At 41.9% G+C, this 13,560-nt stretch overlaps 1 protein-coding gene across 2 annotated transcripts; it reads right to left on the bottom strand.

Annotated features, from left to right (window-relative positions):
- Positions 1–10,028, bottom strand: LOC113900326 (RNA polymerase-associated protein LEO1-like). Of its 2 annotated transcripts, XM_027554002.1 has the most exons (10): positions 8,356–10,028; positions 7,597–7,742; positions 6,751–6,835; positions 5,437–5,531; positions 3,552–3,686; positions 3,298–3,384; positions 2,937–3,072; positions 1,877–2,027; positions 1,263–1,360; positions 1–252 (listed from the first exon to the last, which is right to left on the bottom strand). In XM_027554002.1, coding segments are annotated over exons 1-7 (633 nt in total). In that variant the 5' UTR covers positions 8,440–10,028; the 3' UTR covers positions 1–252; positions 1,263–1,360; positions 1,877–2,027; positions 2,937–3,071. The 2 variants fall into 2 exon arrangements, with proteins under 2 accessions (XP_027409803.1, XP_027409802.1); XM_027554001.1 differs by having other exon boundaries at positions 2,937–3,384.
- Between the last annotated feature and the right edge of the window lie 3,532 nt (positions 10,029–13,560).

Genomic DNA, 13,560 nt, shown 5'->3' with positions numbered 1-13,560 from the left:
GCGCAAACTGTTACCAAAATGGCCTCACCTGGGAACAATGGATTTTCTGAAGTCACAGACTTGCTTCCAAACATTTTAAAACCACAACTAGGATTATGCAAAAGGAATTCAGTTCCTCACTTCAATCCCAAGTCATTTCATCACTGTTTTAAAGCAAGCAGTTGAAAACCATATTTATAGTAAGTACACGTTTTATGCTTCAGTCATCCTCTTCCTCTTCACTCCCTGCTTTCCTCTTTCTGGAGGGTTCATCTGAACAGATAAGGAGAGAAGGTGTAAAATTCAATACTGAATGTTTTCGGAAATTCTGTCTAAAGTGGTTCTGAGCCGGTGGGAGAGCCAGCCTTTCAAGTTAGAACTCGACCCTCCAGCGATGACCTTGTCCACAGACACTGTCTCTACAGGTCAGGCAAGGGGAGCCCGGACTTCCAGCGGTCAGGGCCAAGGGACACGTCACTCTATTTAGGTGTGGATTCCCCTCATTACTACTTGAAATATGTTCCTCTGCTTCCTCAGTACTTCACTTTCTCTATCTAAAATTCACTATTTTAAAGCCTGTTGACTTTTTTTAAAGGACTGCTTGTGTTTTATGTGCTTTTTTCAGTATGGTTTCCAAGTTTTAAATAGATTTTTTCACATGAAAAATGAGTGCTTCTTCTACATAGTAAGAGCCATTTCTGTTACTGGGATGTTTCCTCTGACCTGTAACTCAAGACCCATAGTGGAGTGAGTTATGTGTTCAGAAAACACTGGATAAATGAATATGGTACAATGGCAAGAACAGAGTGAGTCACTTGTGTAATTAAGACTTAAAATTTCTTGTGATCTTTAAGTGGAAAAGGAAATAAAGTAGATAATTTCAATAACATGGAGATGAAATAACCCTGCACCATTATTATGCTCATGGTGATCGGGAGAGGGCCCTTGATCTATTCCATTGAACTACTTCTAGTTCTCTAGTTGGGCCCTGGTGTCTCAGCCACATGTCTTTTCTCACAGGCCTTTCTGTCCACCGGCACACCCACCCTAACACTTCCTTCAACTTCCAACAAGAGGGTGACTGTTCTGGGCTGCCTCCCGCTGCACACAGGTGTCAGGCATTTCTCTGGGCCACGCCTAGGCTTGTTACTGCACTCATCTCACTGAGTTGTAGGGAGGTGTGTAGACACCTGTCTGTGCTCCTGGGCTCTGAGCTCCTTATTCCGGGAGTCGGCTTGTGGCTACAGAGCAAACCCCTTCAGATTGAATAAATTTGGTTTTACCTCATCAGTGGTGAGTTTCTTTGCTGTCAGTGATCTTTGAGCCCCATCTCCATCTGGTCCCTCATCACTCTCTGAAGAATAGATTCTGGCCCCTTCCTCTGAAAGCAAATTTGAGGACTTTAGATATGGGACTGACCTTCAAAGATGAAGACCCATTTATTCCTGAAAAAAGTTTTTTTTTTTACTGTTGAATGTTCTTACTTCCCACTGTATATATTTCCCTTTGTTGAGACACCAACCATTTTTTTTAAGTTTTCATGAAGAGATACATACAGCTTTCAAACATGCTTAAATGACTTACATTGGAGAGGTTTTTTCCCTCTCAGAGAGACTGTTCACTTTTAAATACCCGCAGGGCTCCAGGCACACATTTTTTAAAACTACAAAGTTTAACACTGGGTCCTTAATTATACAATCAGGCAAACTGCCTATTATACATTTTTTACAATGACGACATAAATTATTTAGTTGATTTTCTTAATTATGGGGGTGCCTTATTTTCCCAGCCAACTTTTCATGTGAGAAAGTGGTCCTAACAAAAACAGGAGAAAAGGCCTTTGCATTGTCCTCAGTGAATAACAGCAGGACAGACACTCAGTGGTCACCAGACTCACCTCCGCGTTCCCCTTGGTTGTGGTTTTCGACGGCTTCACCCTCCTCATCACTGTTCGAGTCCTGGTAGGGGGCACTTGGCACCCCCTGGTTCTGCAGACGGATTGTCTCCTGGTGAGCAGAAGCCCTCAAACGTGCTTCTTTCTGTAAAGACTTAAAAAAAAATGAATTCACTTAGTGCCTGCTTGAAACTAAAGAACATGAAAATGCCTTGCCCGGGATAACACCAGTTCCTATGTCCTCAGGGTGAGTTCTCTCCATTTCACATCTCTGTTACCATACACGGTCATCGTCGTGTTCAGTTCTAAGGCATGAAGACACCACAGGGTGGAGAGGCAGAAGGCTCCCTCACACCAACCGCCCCATCACACCTGGCATGGGCACGGCCTTGGGAGCTGCAGCATCCCCTCTGCAGCCAGGGACAGTCCAGAGGGCACGACCAGCCTGAGGAGCTGCGTCCATGCCCAGCAGATGCCTGAGGGAGGCAGGTTCTCTTCACCTTCCCTGAGACACACCTGACTTGCCCAGGCTCCACCAAACGACCATGGCACCCAGATATTCGTGCCTGGGGCTGTCAACCCAGGGCACTCCCCACAGCTGCTGATGGCAGGATGAGGGCGTGCTGGTGGGGAGGGTCCCTAAGTCCCAAAGTAGAGCCCTTGTTCCCTTCCATCCACCTGGCTTCCACATGTTGGGCTCCACGGGTAGGGCCAGTGTTGACTGAGTCAGGAATGTCCTTCTGACCTTCCTACATCACCTCTCCTCTGGCTAACACAGTTTAATGATATGTATCAAAGGTTATGTTTTTTTAAAAACTGTCAGTTTCCCGCTGAGAGCTCACAGATTGGAGAGAGAACACCTGAGTGTCTGGATTGCTGTATCTCACCACTGGCCCATTGACTATGACCATTTCTATGGTTAACCACACACTTGGAAGCTAAAGCTGGCTCCCTGATAACTACAAGAAATAAAATGACTGTCACAATAAGATGATTTAATATTCTGAAAAGCACAGCTCTTAATGCCCCTAAACAATCCTGGGATAAAGCTCAGCCAACATACCTTAATCAACTCTACACGCTGGCATTCAGGATCAGGACCTGCCACTGGTAAGATTTTAATCGTCTGCATCCTCGAGCATCTACTAGCAAGTGGCAGGGACACCTTTTTATGTGTGGCATAGTCTGTAGCATGAGGTCTGCGGCAAACAGACAAAAATGACTCACTCTACTAAGAACATTTGCAGGCAATCACACCAACAGCAAACAGCGGCGGACAGTAACATCAGCACCCACAGCCCTTTCCTCTGGCACATGCACACACCAAGAGCATGCTTGCAATCAGCCGGCTTCCCGGGTAAAAGGCCCTGAAGAGAAGGGACATGCTGACCAGCAGAGTGGCACAGACAGTTTAGGCCTCTTACCAGGTGTGCTGATCAATGTGAATTAATAACTCGTCTTCTGGTTTAGACAGCAGCCTCGTGTTGGCTTCCATAGCATGAACTGGCTCCCTGAGAGACAGGAACTTGTTGCAAAGGTGAAAAATGGCATGGGAACCAGGGCATGGGCCTTGGGGAGCTGCACCTCAACATCGTGTCAGTCAGGCTCTTTGCACATCCAGCCTCTCTAACCTGTTGCTCAAACTGCCAAGCAGCAAGAGGTCACTATGAATAGTTACCTGAAGGTGAGTTTGGACTTGAAGACGGCTTGTCCCTGCAGACCAGTGTCGTCCCTGACGAACAGGTGGTTGTGAGTGGCCTGCATCGGGGCCTTGTAGACATCAAACACCTCGTTGCCTAAATGTAGGGACAGGCTGGAAACAGAAATAGTTCAGTTATTAGGATGGATCGTTAACAAATCCTATAGCTTCCATTCTGTCATGTTTTGTCACTAAGTTGTGTTCGACTCTTTGCAACCCCATGGACTGCAGCCCACCAGTCTCCTTTGTCCATGGGATTCTCCAGGCAAGAATACCAGAGTGCGTTGCCATTTCCTTCTACAGGGGATCTTCCCAACCCAGGGATCAAACCTGCATCTCCTCCATTGGCAGATGGGTTTTTTATCATGAGCTACCAGGGAAGTCTCCTCTACCCTGTTAGCAATTCTTAAAATGCTGTGGAACTGCAGGATCCTGTCCCCATACTGAAGATTTAAGACAGACAAAAGATACTAGAAACAACTAACCTACCTCCTTTCAAAGTAAAAGGTGGTAAAATCCATCTTCCTTTCAACTTGAAATCTAATTGTTTTATCATTTCCCAATCTCTATGACTTCATTAGTAAAATAGAAATCATTTTTTCAAACATACCAATCTATAATGTCTAATGGTCACATATGGGCACTGACATTATGTTTTCATCTCAATAAGGTAGATACTGTGAATTTGATTACTTCTTGAGTCTATGTCTAGAGTCTTCCAGCACAGCACTGTGACCTCAACCCTGTTTATTTCTCCCAGGTTTCCCAGATAATGCCAGGAGCCTCAGTTCAGTTCAGTTCAGTTCAGTCAGTCGTGTCTGACTCTTTGCAACCCCATGGACTGCAGCACGCCACACCTCCCTGTCCATCACCAACTTCCAGAGCTTGCTCAAACTCATGTCCATTGAGTCGGCGATGCCATCCAACCATCTCATCCTCTGTCATCCCCTTCTCCTCCCACCTTCAGTCTTTCCCAGCATCAGGGTCTTTTCAAATAAGTCAGTTCTTTGCATCAGGTGGCCAAAGTACTGGAGTATCAGCTTCAGCATCAGTCCTTCCAATGAATATTCAAAACTGATTTCCTTTAGGATGGACTGGTTGGATCTCCTTGCTGTCCAAGGGACTCTCAAGAGTCTTCTCCAACACCACAGTTCAAAAGCATCAATTCTTTGGCACTCAGCTTTCTTTATAGTCCAACTCTCACATCCATACATGACTACTGGAAAAACCAAAGCTTTGACTAGACGGACCTTTGTCGGCAAAGTAATGTCTCTGCTTTTTAATATGTGGTCTAAGAGGACTTCCCTGGTGGCTCAGAGGTTAAAGCATCTGCCTGCAATGCGGGAGACCTGGGTTCGATCCCTGGGTCGGGAAGATCCCCTGGAGAAGGAAATGGCAACCCACTCTAGTATTCTTGCCTGGAGAATCCGGATGGAGGAGCCTGGTGGGCTACAGTCCATGGAGTCGCAAAGAGTCGGACACAACTGAGCGACTTCACTCATTCACTTCACTCACTAAGAGGCCTGCTGCTACATCGCTTCAGTGGTGACCGACTCTGTGCGACCCCGTCCCTGGGATTCTCCAGGCAAGAACACTGGAGTGGGTTGCCATTTCCTTCTCCAATGCATGAAAGTGAAAAATGAAAGTGAAGTCGCTTAGTCGTGTCTGACTCTTCACGACCTCATGGACTGTAGCCTACCAGGCTTCTCCATCCATGGGATTTTCCAGGCAAGAGTACTGGAGTGGGTTGTACTAGATTTTGTTAATTCTGTAATGAAAAAAGATCCCCAAATATGGTCCTATACAGAAAACTTCATTCATCCCAGGCCTCCCTGTGGGTGTTTCTCCTCAGGTCTGTGCTCACCTTCCATCCGACCACTTGACTATCCGAGCATTGCTTTCTTTAATTTTATTTCCGTCTTTATCCCGGCGTATCCTCCATCGTATAGTATTTTCTATCTGATATAAAACACAAAGGCATACAAAACCAGTTGGTAAAGAATCTGCCAGAAGTGCAGGAGACCTGGATTTGATGCTTGGGTCAGAAAGATGCCCTCGAGAAGGGTGTGGCAACCCACTCCAGGATTCTTACCTGGAGAATCCCATGGACAGAAGAGTCTGATGGGTTACAGTTCATGGGATTGCAAAGAGACATGACTGATCAACTAACACTTTCATATACAAAACCAGACTGCATGTTCTTTTCTTCTCAAGTGATTTATAATCACATGCCAAGAATTCAGAGGTGGTGAGAAAGTAAGCTCACCGAAAAATAGATGATTAGGCAACACGGAAACCCTCCTACTACAGATACCTATAGACACTGGTTAAACTCACCAGATGTTCTGTTTTAATCTTTTCTGAGCTCCACCTCATGGCAGTGGAAGCAAAAACTTAGGGCCGTATGAGGTAGGAGGTTATAAATGAGATTTCTATTGCAGCCCCACTTGAAGGGTTATGAACCCAATGAAAGAAGGACTAAAGAAAGGCCCTGTAGGAAAGAAAGCTCTGAGCATTAATTTTTTAAAAAATGTAATTCAGTAATAATAAATTAAAACCTGCGACTTCTGCTTTATCCATATGGTGAGAAACTCCAAATTAGAAAAGTAGTATAAGAATGGTTCCTGCCACTGCTACCACTGTGGCCTCTGGCAGACGCTCATTCCATACCCGGTTAAAGACAATGCCATTCCTATGAGAGCAATGGTAGGGTTTTGCTTTCCAGGTCTTCTCAAGGGGGACCCCCTAATGACAAGACCTCTTCTCTGTGCATAAGCTGAATTTCCATAAAGAGTCAGATATTTTTACTATGGGAAGCAGCTCAGAACTATCCATGATAAAAATTGGAGGGGCAGTTCTGTATATCTAATTATATTATTATTTATCCTGAAGGAAGTAGCTAACAATTTTCAAGAATTCTTATCTTGACTGCTGTCAAAAAATTACAACTGCCAAAGAAAGGTTAGAAAAGTGATAATTCTACAACAATTTTTTAAAAAGGATATGTACCTTCTCTCCTAATAATATTCTGAAAAGACATTTAATTCCTCATTCTAAACAGTTATTTATTGATCAAAAAATAAAGATCATTTTGTAAGTTCATCTCAAACTGTTATCCCTGTATTTTATTTTATAAAAAGCTTAAAAAAAAAAAAAGGAATAAAGTGTGGAATGATACCTTTAATTTTAACCTGGTTCTCTCTTCTTCATCAAGCATTTTCTTATTTTCAAATTCATCTTCATAATACTGAGGATCAAAAGGCCTAAAAATTGTTTTTTAATGTTGTATTAGCCATCTTTAGTATGAATATGATACTATAAGTCTTTATAACATGTACCAATATGTTAAAAAAATCACAGTAGACAAATAACTTCAAGTAAAACTTCAAAGAAGTATGCAAATGACTTTTTTAAAAGTTTATTTAAAATTTTTTTTGCCTGAAAAAAATCCAAATGTGACTAATAATTCAAAATTTTTAAATTGTTTTCTTGTTTGGTGAAATAGTCCTCTAAGGTATAGGTGACACATGATCTACCTTTTCATATTTTTAAAGAAAGGTGTCATGTTTAATTGCACAAGAGCTTGCACTTGTGAACCATCATGATGGTTCACAAAATAGTGTGGACCCAACCACACTATTTTGTTTTTAAATATCATCATCTTTTCTAGATTCACAATGGCTTTTGCATTGAACTTTTGTGATTTTTCCAGCAAACTTTCTCACCTTCGTTTACCAATTTTTCAGCTTTATGAGAATAAAAAACATCTTCATCAGCTATGATATCTGCTCATTGATAAGAAAGTGCCAAAATGCTAAAAGAATTATTAGCAGTAAAGCCTTCTCATACCAATAAATTCATCATTTTCTACCATAGCACACCCTAAATTTATTTTTTCAGAGTTACATGAAAAATCTCCCACCTCTGTGATTAGCCAACGCATTACAAACAAGAACATTTACAGTCCACATACTTTTACTCAATATCTTGCAGGAAAAATAAAACTTTAAATCAGTCCTCTTACTTGGATTCTATGCTGAGAAATTTGGGTAGTTTAACAAAGTATAATTCATTTCCTAAATCAGAGTTGATGTTAGGAATTTCTACTTCTGTTTTGGTTTCAGAAATCGGCTCTTCCTCCTGCTGGTTCTGAGGCACTCCACATCCATCCTAAGAAAGGAATCAGAACGTGAGAGCTTGAGGTGACATTAGAAATGCTCTAGCTGTCCTTCCGCAGCAGGCAGATGCAGGTTTGACAGGAAGTAAATTTAGAAACCACTTCAGAGATAAAGTAGTCAGCAGCCCCTCCAGTCTCACTTTAAAATTTCATCCTCTCTATCCTACTCCCCTAAAACCACCATGCAAAACAAGACGTGTCAGCCTGCATTACCAGAAAAAAATATTGACATACCTAGTTTTCATAAGATATTTAGCAACACAAGTGTGAAATTATACAACACTTCAATACTAAGTAACTACTAAAATCAGGGGGAAATGTCAAGTAATACACACGTCTCGGCACAAGTTTGAGTAAGAAAAGCTTTTGAATCAAAGGTTTTCAAATTATGAATCCTCATAGTCTAGCCCCTAAAGTTTGGCATCAAATTCATTCTGAGCAATTCCTTCTATGCCCTTTAATATCCAGAAATTCCCAACATAGCTAAGTAAGTCACCTATTCATCAGATGTTCCAGACTCTCTCTATATGAGAGAGTCAGGCCCATCAGCCTCTGAAACTTTTTTCTTAGCTTTGAATAATGGGCTCAGGTGAGATTTGTACTTACTGTAACAGGCTCTCTTTGAATGGGTGGTTGATTATCCCCATCACTATCTGAAGAAATGTCATCTATGTCTCCAAACAGATCCATTGTCCCACTATAATCTTCAATGTTGGGAAAGAATGCATCATATTAATTAATTTCTCTTGACTGAAGTTCTTCACATAGTTCTTGGCCCATCATTTCACTATATTTCCAAGATTCATAAACCAAATCTTTATTAAGCCATCCTGAAACTGGCTTCATGAGCCTGGGCCTCAGAAGCCTAACAAGCAAGAGTGACTACAGAGAAGGAAAATGGCAGTTAGTTGGTGGAAGTCAAGTTGCTGTGATGGCCAGCTTTCAAGGTGGAGCCCTGGGATTCCTGCCTCTGGTATTCTGGCCCTTGTGCAGTCCCCTCCAACAGGCATCATGGTTGGTTTATGTGATCAACATAATATAGCTTCACTTCCAAGGCTCAGCATGACATCATGGCCTTTCTGCCTCACTCTTTCTCCCTTGGGTCACTTGCTCTGGAGGAAGCCAGCTACCACGATGTGAAAACACATAAACTGCCATGGAGAGGCTCATGTGGTGAGAAACAGTCCCCCCGCCCAAGCACCATGAGAGTGAGCCATCCTGGAAACAGATCCTTCAGCCTGAGATAACATCCTGACTCAATGTTGGATGAGCCAACATCCTGACTAAAGCCTTGTGAGAGACCCTGGGCCAGGGCTACACCACTCCTGACCTTTAGGACTGAGAGATATACGAAATGTTTGTTATTTTAAGCTGGCCTTCTCAGGGAATGTAGTTGGGGAAGGTGAGGGGTGGTGTGCAGGTCATACAAGACATGTCTACTTCGACACTCCTGTCTCCTTGTTTTTGGATTCCCTCTGCACAATGCCAGGGAAACTTTGGTATCTCAACTTCATTAAATGTAGGCTACCACTGAGTGTTTTTAGTTACCCAGTCAAGCACAGAGCCATGTCCAGAATATATAAGTGCACCCGTATCAGTAAATTTGACACCCAAGGCAGTCAAGTGTTCTTCATCTCACATTCTTAGAATCCACTTTCCCTCATATTCCCCAGGCTTTTGCCTATATGTATTAGCAAAACCTTGCAACTGTTTTGATGTATAAGTTATTTCTTCTTCAGTTGAAGTTTACGCTTTCTTTGCCAGTGCATAAGATCCTAGTGATGGATCTATTGGTAAAAATTGGGTAAGACAGCACTCAGCTGAGTGGTTCTTGAGGAGAATGAAAACTGACCCAAGTGATGTTATTACAGGATTTTCAAGCAAGAAGACTAGTTTCACAACCTACTGAATGGGAGAAAATATTTGCAAACGATATGACCAATAAGAGGTTAATATCCAAAATATATAAACAGGTCATCCAACTCAATATAAAAAAAATCTGATTAATGGGCAGAAGACATTAATAGACATTTTTGCAAAGAAGACATGGACATGTTGCTCAACACTCCTAATCATTCAAAGAAATAGAAATCAAAACCACAGTAAGATATCACCTCACTGAATAACTACCATCAAAAAGTCTATAGATAGCAAGTATCACTGAGACTGTGGAGAAAAAGAGACCCTTGCATGCTGTTGTGGGGAATGTGGATTGGTGCAGCCACTATGAAAAACAGTATGGCAGTTGCTCAAAAAACTAAAAGTAGGGGCGTCCCTGGTGGCTCAGTGGCAATGAATCTGCCTGCCATTGCAGGAGACATGGTTTCAATCCCTGATCCAGGAAGATCCTACAGGCTGCAGAGCGACTAAGCCCATGTGCCACAAATACTGAGCCTGTGCTCTGGAGCCCACAAGTTGCAACTACTGAGCCCACGCACCCTAGAGTCCATGCTGTGCAAGATGAGAAGCTACCACACTGAGAAGCCCATCCGCCACAGCTAGAGAGAAGCCCCTACTCCCTCAACTAGAGGGAAAAGCCCACACAGCAATGAGGACCCAGCACGGTCAAAAATAAATAATTAAAAAAAAAAATCAGAAATAAAACTACCATCTCGTAATTTTACTCCTTGGTTTATATCTGAAAAAAACAGAAACCCTAATTCTAAAAGATACATGTGCCCCAATGTTCATAGCAGCAATATTTACAATAGCCAAGATATCGAAGCAACCAGTCCATCAACAGATAAATGGATTTAAAAAAAAATATGGTGTGAATATATATATATATATATATAATGAAATATTACTCAGCCATAAAAAAGGAAGGAAATTCTGTCACTTGCAACAACATAGATGGACCTAGAGGGTACTATGCTTATTAGTGAAATAAGCCAGATAATGACAGATACAGTATATTATCACTTATATATGGAATCTGAAAAATAAACCAGTGAATATAACAAAACAGACAGACTCACAGATAATAGAAAACAAACTAGTGGTTACCAGTAGGGAGAGAGAAGCAGGGAGGGACATAATAGGGGTAGGGAATTAAGAGGAACAAACTAGTGTGTATAAAATACTAGATTACAAGGATATAGTTAGTGTACAGCACACGAAACATAGCCAGTATTTCATAACTTTAAATGGAGTATCATCTATAAAAAATATTCAAATCACTATTTTTGTACACCTGAAACTTTAAATCAACTATATATTAAAAAAAAAAAAAGCTATTAATAGTTTCCTCAGACATAGGGAGGCAAACTGCTTCTCACAGGCAAAGGAGGCTCAGAGAGACTACAAACTTTGTTTTTCACCTTTGTCTGAATCCAAACATATTCCCATCCTGTGATAAATCATAATAAATAAGAATATAAAAAAGAACATATACATATAACTGAAATACTTTGCTATACAGCAGAAATTAACACTGTAAATCAATTCTTCAATTAAAAAAAAGCCAACCTAAGCTTGTAAACTTTCTCTAAGTGCTCCAGGGCACTCAGAGGTATGCACCCCATCCCAGTCCTTAGTCATCAGGACTGCCTAACAAGTGTAGCAGCCACTTGAGCCCTCAACCACAGGGGATAATCTGCTTCATCATGATGCCAAGGCACCACCGTTTCCCTTTGGTGAGGAACTCAGACCTGCATTCAAACCCAAACCAACCTAGCACCTCATCTTTGAGGATGTGCTTCCTGGACTACCACTCAGGTCCAGGTTGGGCCACAGAAAACATACCAGTTGTTGATACAAATACATTTTAGTATTTTTTAAAAATCGCAATTAGGTTTAGAGCTGTTGATTTTGGTTACAAGAAATACAAAGAAAATTCCTAAGGGATGACAAAAGTAGCAAATTCAGAGAACCACTTCCACCCCTACAGATAAGGGAACAAAGGGAAACGTAGAATTATTCCTAAACTTAAAAACTTATAACAGAGCCCCTTGGAGCTGAAACTCACACCTGAGGAAAACAAGTGTCCAGCTGGTACTGATGTCTCTCAGGAATACAATGAAGCTGGCTCTTCAAGTCTTCGTAAAACTGCAAACTGGACTGAGCAGCTGTAGGAATATACCGCCTCAGCTGAGACGAACAACTCCTGGTTGGCTCCCTTCAACAGGAAGCCCCCACGAAGTTCTATAAGCAAACAGGAAGGAGCAACCTATTCTTTGTTATCTATGCTCCCAGTTCTTCTCCAGCGCCCCCTAACAGGGGGCAGCTGGCAAAGCTGAAATGTGCTTGCAGAGGCTTGACCTTTCACCGCCAAGCTCTGCATAGAAGGGGCAGGTTTGGAGATGAGAGACTCCAAGAGCTCAGTCATTGTCACATAAGTATCTACTAGTAAAAAAAACAGAAACTATGTTGTCCTAGAAAGGACAGAGTCAAAAATGAAGGCTCTCAAGGGCCAGACATGTTTCAACTTGATAAGCCAATAGCAAAGAGGCTACAGGTTTGTGAGTTAGGAAAAGAGACACAAAGGCGAGTTAGGACCTTCTCCTTCAGTGCCACTTCTCTATAACCAGGTTTCAGGGAAAGCCTCCCATCATAGATAGCCACCATTCCTGGGTTGTACTAACAGCCCTAGTCCATAATGGAAAGAAATGGAAAGATTAGTCCATGTAGAAGAGCACTGCAGAAAACACAAATATGTGTCTTAGAGATTTAAAATGTATCTATCTGCTAACTCAGCCATTTCTACTATCAAGGGAAGTCAAATTTTCCTCCCTCTCAATATGGGCTCACATTAGTGATTCACTTCCAATGAACAGAATGTGGTGGATTCTGTATATGACTTTCAGTGCTAGCCATAAAAGGTACCCTCAAGAAAAGGTAAAACAGCTCTTGGAGTGCTCACTGTTGAAGCCTATCACCATCTGTGAGAAAGCAGGGCCATTCCTAGGATACAACAAATGAGACACTCACTTAAGGGCTGCCAAAATCTCAGTGATCAAGAGAAATAATATTGCAATACATTTTAAATCACAAAAAATCCCACTGAACAAAACATCAAAATTGTAAATAGAGATGATCCATGGAGTTCTGGACTTGTACAACTCCTGTCACTTGCCTGACCCTCATCCCAGACCTGCTAGATCATCTTTATGTGAATTTTTGACATTTTGTCCATCATATTTTTGCATTAATTTTAGTTTTTTAAAATGCTGTATCACAATATTATTTAACTTGATTATTGTAGTGGGCTGAATAGGGACCCTTCCAAATTCATATCCAACCAGAACCTTTATTTAGCAATAGGATCTTTGAAGATGTAATTATTAAGATGAGCGGACAGAGGACTAGGGGTGACCCTAAACCTACCAGTGTGTGTCCTTAAAGGAGAGTGGGATCTGGCAATACAGAGCAGACACACAGCGAAACCACCATGTGAAGATAGAGGTGAGATTAGAGTTACGCTGCTACGAGCCAAGGAACACCGGAAGCCTCCAGAAGCTAAGACGATGCAGGGGAGGTCTTCCCTAGAGCCTCCAGAGGGCGCATGGCTCGGCTGACACCTTGATTTAGGACTTCAGGCTTCAGAACTATGAGAGGATACATTTCTATGGTTTGAAGTCTCCCAGTTTGTGGTACTTTGTTATAGCAGCCCTAGCAAACGAATATAATTATGGAAGCTTTTTGTGTCAATTTTTAAAAACTTTGCACCCCAGAAGAATGCCTCCCTTCTTCACTGGGCCTTGGCCAGGTTCTTTGCAGGGCCTGGGAGAAATGTACTAAAACCTAAGATTTAGTGTAAAGCATGAACAAAATCAACCGGCTTCGGAAGAAGTCCATTTCTTGAACAGAGAC

Source organism: Bos indicus x Bos taurus, chromosome 10, assembly GCF_003369695.1.
Source record: "Bos indicus x Bos taurus breed Angus x Brahman F1 hybrid chromosome 10, Bos_hybrid_MaternalHap_v2.0, whole genome shotgun sequence".
In the NCBI taxonomy this organism is placed as follows: Eukaryota; Metazoa; Chordata; class Mammalia; order Artiodactyla; family Bovidae; genus Bos; species Bos indicus x Bos taurus.
Note: the sequence above shows the minus strand (reverse complement) of the source record. Positions and strands in the feature narration are given on the sequence as shown.